This window comes from Macaca nemestrina, chromosome 3, assembly GCF_043159975.1.
Source record: "Macaca nemestrina isolate mMacNem1 chromosome 3, mMacNem.hap1, whole genome shotgun sequence".
Lineage (NCBI taxonomy): Eukaryota > Metazoa > Chordata > Mammalia > Primates > Cercopithecidae > Macaca > Macaca nemestrina.
In genome coordinates, this window is record NC_092127.1 from 136,825,681 (window position 1) to 136,832,929 (window position 7,249).

General features: G+C 43.1%; 1 protein-coding gene across 1 annotated transcript; it reads right to left on the reverse strand.

Annotated features, from left to right (window-relative positions):
• Positions 1 to 4,800: 4,800 nt before the first annotated feature.
• Positions 4,801 to 7,008, reverse strand: LOC105477288 (C-X-C motif chemokine ligand 2). The gene is made up of 4 exons (XM_011733751.2): positions 6,771 to 7,008; positions 6,549 to 6,672; positions 6,352 to 6,435; positions 4,801 to 5,536 (listed from the first exon to the last, which is right to left on the reverse strand). Exons 1-4 carry the CDS (start codon positions 6,868 to 6,870, stop codon positions 5,521 to 5,523), a joined length of 324 nt encoding a protein of 107 aa, XP_011732053.2. The 5' UTR covers positions 6,871 to 7,008; the 3' UTR covers positions 4,801 to 5,520.
• Positions 7,009 to 7,249: the final 241 nt, after the last annotated feature.

Sequence of the window (7,249 nt, forward strand, 5' to 3'; positions counted from 1 at the left end):
TTTTCCCCACAGGCAGCCATAATCAATACCAAGTTACAAGTTAAAGCCTTAGCCAAGCACATGGCTGCAGCTTTCAATAATACACGCCATGTCCTTACCCTCCTAACTGAGGAAACTTCTCAGATTAGGCAGGTGGCCTTACAAAACCATGCGACTTTGAACATTTTAACAGCAGTCCTGGGGGAACTTGTGCTTTGATCAAAACCGAATTTTGGACTGGGTGTGGTGGCTCATGCCTGTAATCCCAGTACTTTGGGAGGCCATGGTAGGCGGATCACCTGAGGTCGGGAGTTTGAGGCCAGCCTGACCAACATGGAGAAACCCCATCTCTACTAAAAATACAAAATTAGCCAGGCACGATGGCACATGCCTGTAATCCCAGCTACTCGGGAAGCTGAGGCAGGAAACTTGCTTGAACCCAGAAGGCGGAGTTTGTGGTGAGTCAAGATCACGCCATTGCATTCCAGCCTGGGCAAGAAGAGTGAAACTCCGTCTCAAAGAAACAAATAAAAAACGAATGGTGTGTGTGTGTATCAGACTATTAACATAATATTACTAGGGCTATGAAAACTCTAGACACTCATATCTCTGCCACTGATGCACTGTCAGTTGACCCTATATCAACTTGGTTCCAACCACTACCCAGTTCTTGGAAGCCTTCCTGTTTAGTTTACTTAGGATGATTTTACTTATTTTGCTTTGCTGTTGTGGAGTATTTTGCAATTGTACTCTTTGTGTGGGAAAGCAAGACTAGCTTACTCAATGCTTTCTTAAGTTGGACACATTGATTTTCCGGATTTCTCCTTTTGCTGGGACTCATTTATGAACCTTCACCATACCGATGCTTTCTGACTGAGTTCCTCTCTAACTTGAATACAAGAGATTCTAACAGTTAGGCAGGAATATCATCGTCCCTGTTCAGCCTAAGGAAGTTACAAAAGACTAATCTTTGTCTCTCTGCCACCCTTAGGATTAAGGGTCTTCTTGTAAAGGAAGTGGGGAAATATGTCAGAGGCATTCAAACTAGAGTGACTCCATCTTAAGTGAGGGCTAAGAAAACGTAAGACTGGGACTTGCTGGGCTGCATTCCCAGAAAGTTAGGTATTCCTAGCCTCTAGAAGTTTACAGTTAAGGGAACAGATTGATAACATGTACTAAACAGACCCAGGCTTAGGAGTTTCCTGATATCCCAATATCTAGAGAACAGAAGCATTCCTAATTTTGCTTTAAAGATACTAATATCAATTCTTGCAAAACGTAGTAATTTAAAAAATTAAACCTTCGTCACAAACTCTTGTAGCAGAACACATCTCCTCTTGATCTTTTTTTATCTTATACATAAACAAGCATCGTACCTAGGGTGAACACGTTCCTCCTCTTACTTTCAGGAACATCCTACTTTGTCTATGGAGTAGCTGTTCTTTCACCACTTTACTTTCTTAACAAACTTACTTTCGCTTTGCACTGTTGACTCACCCTGAATTCTTTCTGCTTGAGATCCAAGAACCCTCATTTAAGGTCTAAACTGGGACTCCTTTCTGGTAACATCTTTCTGGCAACCATGAAAGGAAAATACTGAGGAGACCCCCAACCCAAAGGAAATAAACTGAAGTACCAATTAGCTGACTTTGGTTAAGTGGTTGGGTACCCGGGTAAAGGATGGGATTGGGTTAGAGGCCCAACTTAGGGGAGTTAGAGTCTCCCCTGACAGAGAGAGTTAAAGTCCCCTTTTAATAAAAGGCAAGGACACTTGACCGAACCTGGGTTCCAGGCCTAACTTTGGAAGGTTAGAGTCCTTCCTAAGATTTATGGGGTTAGAGGGCCCTCTCAGCAAAGTTCCTCTTGGCTAAGAAGAGGTTTGGCGCCAGGGGATGTTAGCTGCTATGCTGTGTGTATTTATCTGCCTTGCCTCTTTGCTACATGAATCAATTTTTTGGTCACTATCTCTGCTTCACTGTTATTTTCAGGAGATTTCATTTAATTGGTCTTAAGAGATTTTGACTTTCTGTTCCCCTATATGTCTCCTGATTTACATCCGTTTGCTTGTGAAACATTGGGAACAAAAACACTGAAGGTTCCATCTCTAAAATTGCTGATGGAGGTTTGGCATTTAAGCAATAAGATTACATAGATGTGACTGTGTTTTGTTTCTTAATAAACTTGCTTTGGTTTTTGCACTGTGGGCTTGCTCTGAACTCTTGTGTGAGGTCCAAAAACCCTCTGTTGGGTCTGGATCCGGACTTTTTTCCGGTAACACATTGGTCAGGAAACTTCAGTCACTGTGGTCATTGCTGTTTCCTGCTGACGGCCTCTCAAAACTGTGATGTATCATGTAGTAGTATTCCCCTACTTCCTTCACCCTGTGACCACCACCTCAAACTGGCTTGTGTCCCACTTCCTGCCATAACACTTTCTACAGGAGACTGCCTGGTACTTGCAACTTCTCGGCAATTTGGTGTGAAAAACACAATTTTCATATCTACTTGATCTAAGATGGAGACCCAGACAATGTCCATGGAGTTGGTCTTAGGACCATGTTTCCAAAGCCTCCATAACATTTAATCCCTGCAACACTTAGAAGGCTCATTCCGTTGTTATCCTCATCCTATAGAAGGGGAAATGAGGTTGAGTGAAGTAAAGAAACTTGCCCAAGATCACAGTGACAGAGCTGGAATTTACTCCAAAGTCAATCTGATCCTTTGAAACTTGTCTTTAATCACTATGTAAATAAAAGCATCTCTTTTATTCTTTTCATGTTCCCTGTTCTATATTAGCAAGAGCTAGGTAGCCAGTACAGCAAGCTCCAATGTTAGAGGGTGAGGACTTTGTCTAGGTTTAAGGAGTGGTTTTATTGAACCCTTGGGTGCCACTTGTAAACATTTCCCAGTGTCCTCTAACTTGGGGTTAGGGAGTGAGGACTACCATTTATGCAGCTTCTCGAATGGATTGCATTTTTTGCTTATATATAGTTTACAAATATTCTTCTTTCTCATCTCATTTATAATTAACTCACAACCTTGGAATTATTAAGAGATTATTGTTTTAACCTTTTTAGCTGTGAGAAAAGCTCACAGAGGTTGTTTCTTGCTACTTAAAGGTTGTTCCCTTATTTACCCAGCTACTTGGGACAGAACTTGATCTCAAGTCCTGAGGCTGCCAGCCTCACCTTCTTGCCTGTGCTAGAGGCAGTTACCCAGGGTTAAGAATTCCTGAATGAGTCCTGAATCAGAGACAAGTAGATACCTCATGCATGCACCATTGTCCTTCCTTTTCAGGTTGGGAGTATGGTTTCTTTTAGATTATTGAGGTCTTTCTTCTTTTTTTTTTTTTTTTTTTTTTTTTTTTTTGGGAATGAGTTTATTTATTTATTTATTTATTTTATTATACTTTAAGTTCTAGAGTACATGTGCATAACGTGCAGGTTTGTTACATATGTATACTTGTGCCATGTTGCTGTGCTGCACCCATCAACTCGTCAGCACCCAACTACTTTTTGACATGACAATTGTGTTGCTGTCCTGAAAACCTGGCGTGCTGCTGTCATCCTGGGGCAGCACTGAATACAGAGTTCCCCAGAGGGCAAACGCTCTATGAGGTCCTGTCAAAATTCCACTAGGAAGGATGCAGACTAATGCAGTTAAATCTTAAAAGCATTACATTTGGTATATTGCTATAAAGGATTGAAACAACATTAAACTTAGTGCTAGTTACTTCTATCTGAAGGTTAGAACTTTGAGTCCAAAGTTCAATTAGAAGCTTCCACAGGTTAAGTAGTCAGCCACTCACTTTTTATGCTTCTGTTATGACACAAACTACTTGAGTTTTGAAAAACAAAATATTTTAGCCACCATTTTATTTACAACTTCATTAAGTTGTCAACAATTATATAAAAGATTATTTAGCAAGAGCAAACAAATGAGATCCCTTGTTAAGATAACTACAAGAATTTAATTTTTTTTAAGTGAAAGCATGTTTATTAAGAAAGTAAAGCAATAAAGAATGGCTATTCCATAGGCAAAGCAGCAGCCTGAGCTGCTGGTTGGCTATTTTTGTGGTTATTTCTTGATTATATGAAGGGGTGGATTATTCATGAGTTTTCTAGGAAAGGGGTGGGCAATTTCCTAGAACTGAGGGTTCCTTTCCTTTTTAGACCATATAGGGTAACTTCCTGATGTTGCCATGGCATTTGTAAACTGTCAGGGGGCTGGTAAGATGTCTTTTAGCATATTAATGTATTATAATTAGTGTGTAATGACCAGTGAGGATGACAGAGGTCACTCTCCATCTTGGCTTTGGTGGGTTTCAGCTGGCTTCTTTACTATAACCTGTTTTATCAGCAAGGTCTTTATGACCTGTTTCTTGTGCCAATCTCCTATCTCATCCTGTGACTTTGAATGCCTAACCTACTGGGAATGCAGCCCAGTAAACCTCAACCTCATTTTACTCAGCCCCTATTCAAGATGGAGTTGCTCTGGTTAAAACATCTCTGACATATTTCTCCCCTCTGTATTTTTAAGGAGGTAAATTTGAGTAGTAAGGAATTTCTTGTAAAAATGGCAATATATATCAGTGATTCTCCCATCAGGGGCAAGACCATAGTTTGGTAAAGCACATTGTTTACTAGGTGAGAGCCAAGGGGAGTGACAGCAATCACCACATAAAATTAGGCATAATTCATTGTTTGATTTATGTGTATAGCAGATTGAAAGCCCAGAAAAAAAATTGAGAAATAAATATTGATGTAAATCATCAGATTTTTCAGCAAAGATAGTCCTTGTTTCCCCCAAAATAAAACAAACATTTTATATTTTTAAATATTTTATTTTCTTGTTCTTTGTGAAAACATCAATAAATATCGAAACCTCTCTGTTCTAACACAGAGGGAAACACTGCATAATTAACATTAAACAAGGCAGTATGCCTTACAAGAAAGACATAAAATGTCCAAGGGATATTTAGAACATTTTAGTTCTTAAAGCTTCAACATGAGAAATGTTGACCACACCCTGTGAAATCATTTCAATAAATAACAACTGACATTCATCTTTACAGTTACAAAAATAGATACACATACATTCCCCTGCCCTCACATTGATCTCACTGGCCATTTTCTTGGATCCCCCAGCCTCTATCACAGTGGCTGACGTTTGATATGTCATCCACTCAGAAATATTAACATAATGACTAGAGAATAACTGCAAACCTTCTACCTTCAAATTAAATATGAATCAGGATTGAACTAACTTGAGTTTAACATAAAATAAACAATAAATATAATGGGAGAGTGTGCAAGTAGATTCAATCATAACCTTATTTTACACGTAAAATATTAACATAGAATCTTCTAAAAGAAACAAACAAATAAATAAATAAATAGAAGACTTCTCCTGAGCAATGCTCAAACACATTAGGCTCAATCCAGGTGACCTCTGCAGCTGAGTCTCTCTTTCCTCTTCTGTTTCTGTAAGGGCAGCTACGCCTCCAGGAACAGCCACCAATGAGCTTCCTCCTTCCTTCTGGTCAGTTGGATTTGCCACTGTAATGAGAAAATGGGTGCCCTGAGTAGGTGCTCAGGAAAGCTGATTGCACAACACTCTTCTCCTGTCCTGTTTCCCCAGACTCTAGAGTTTTCTGAATGCAGTTTCCCCAGCCTGGCACCCAAGCGGCTACTGCCTGTGATAGCTGTGCTGTGTGGCAAGGACCTCTAGGCTTAGGAATGGGGGTTGGGGGCGGGGGCGGCAGTCTCCACTGTATTACTCGCTAAAACAGCCAGAGCCTATTGCTCTTTCTCATACTGGGCCTCACTTAAGCCTCAAAGCAACCTCATGATGTAGCTACCACTATTTTCCCTGTTTTGCTGAGTCTGAGATAAACTAAATAATATTGTCTTTGAGTGACATGGCTTATAGATGGTGGCAACCAGATATGTACCCAGTGCAATATCATTGTGAAATCTCTGCACTTCATCCCTAAACTTTTACAAAAAAAAACAGAGGATCTGCTTTTCAGGTCTGAAGTTCAGTAGGAACTAGGGGAAATGAAGCCTGTGTTTTTTAACAGGTGGGAAACACTCCAGCACAACCGGCAAACTTCAATGAGAAGTTTCATGAAAGCAGTTTTATCTACATTGGCTAAAACGAGGGAAGAACCTGGGTGGTGACCCCCGGCACTGGGAATATCCTCTGGCACCAACGCAGATTAATAACCTTAATGGCAACTTTGTGAAAATTATAATTTTTTCAGTCCTGCAGCTAACCCTTGGGTTTTCCTGATTGACTTTTTAGGGAACAGATGCCGGTAATTTCTGACCAACGGCTCCTGTCGCCTGTGTACATGGAAATTACAACTCACTTGTTCAGCATCTTTCCGATGATTTTCTTAACCATGGGGGATGCGGGATTGAGACAAGCTTTCTGCCCATTCTTGAGTGTGGCTCTGCAGAGAGAACGGAATCTCGTGAGACAGGAGGTCAGGCTGAGGACAGGGTTGGGGCAGCGGGAGAGTCGGGGACCCCGGCGGTGACAGCGGCAGCGATTGGCCAGACTTACATGACTTCGGTTTGGGCGCAGTGGGGTCCTGGGGCCTTCACATTCACACTTTGGATGTTCTTGGGGTGAATTCCGTGCAGGGTCTGCAAGCACTGGCAGCGCAGTTCAGTGACCAGGGGCGCTCCTAGGGAAGAAGAGACTCGTTGATTGAGCGGGGCTGTCGGCGCCGGGCGCTCATCCCAGCCGCTTCCGGCCCGGGGACCCCAGGGCTCCGGGACCCACCTGCTGCGCGCCGGCTGGCGGCCACCAGGAGCAGAAGCAGCAGCGCCACCCGCAGGAGCCGGAGATTGCTAGGGGCGGTGGAGAGAGCGGGGGAGGCCATGGGGCTCAGCAGGCGTTTCGGGCGGCTGTGCGAGGAGAGGGAGAGTTGGCAGGGAGCTGCTTGTGGCCTGGGTTCTGTGGCTCTCTGAGCATGGTGAACTCCTTTTATGCATGGCTGGGGCTGGAAAGCCCGGAGCCCCGGGCCAGGGAAATTCCCGGAGATCCAGATCGATCCCGAGTCCGGAAGGAAGGCGCAGCCCCGCCTTTGGGGTGGACTGGGGTGGGGGCACTCACGACTGAAGGCCAAGTCTGGCTGTCTTGCGTAACTCCCGCCAACTGTGGAATGTTCGCTTTCTGCTCCAAATCCCTGGAGGGGGAGCGAGAGCCCACCGCTCTCCGAGATACCGAGATTGCGCCTGCGAGGGACGCTTCGTGAACCC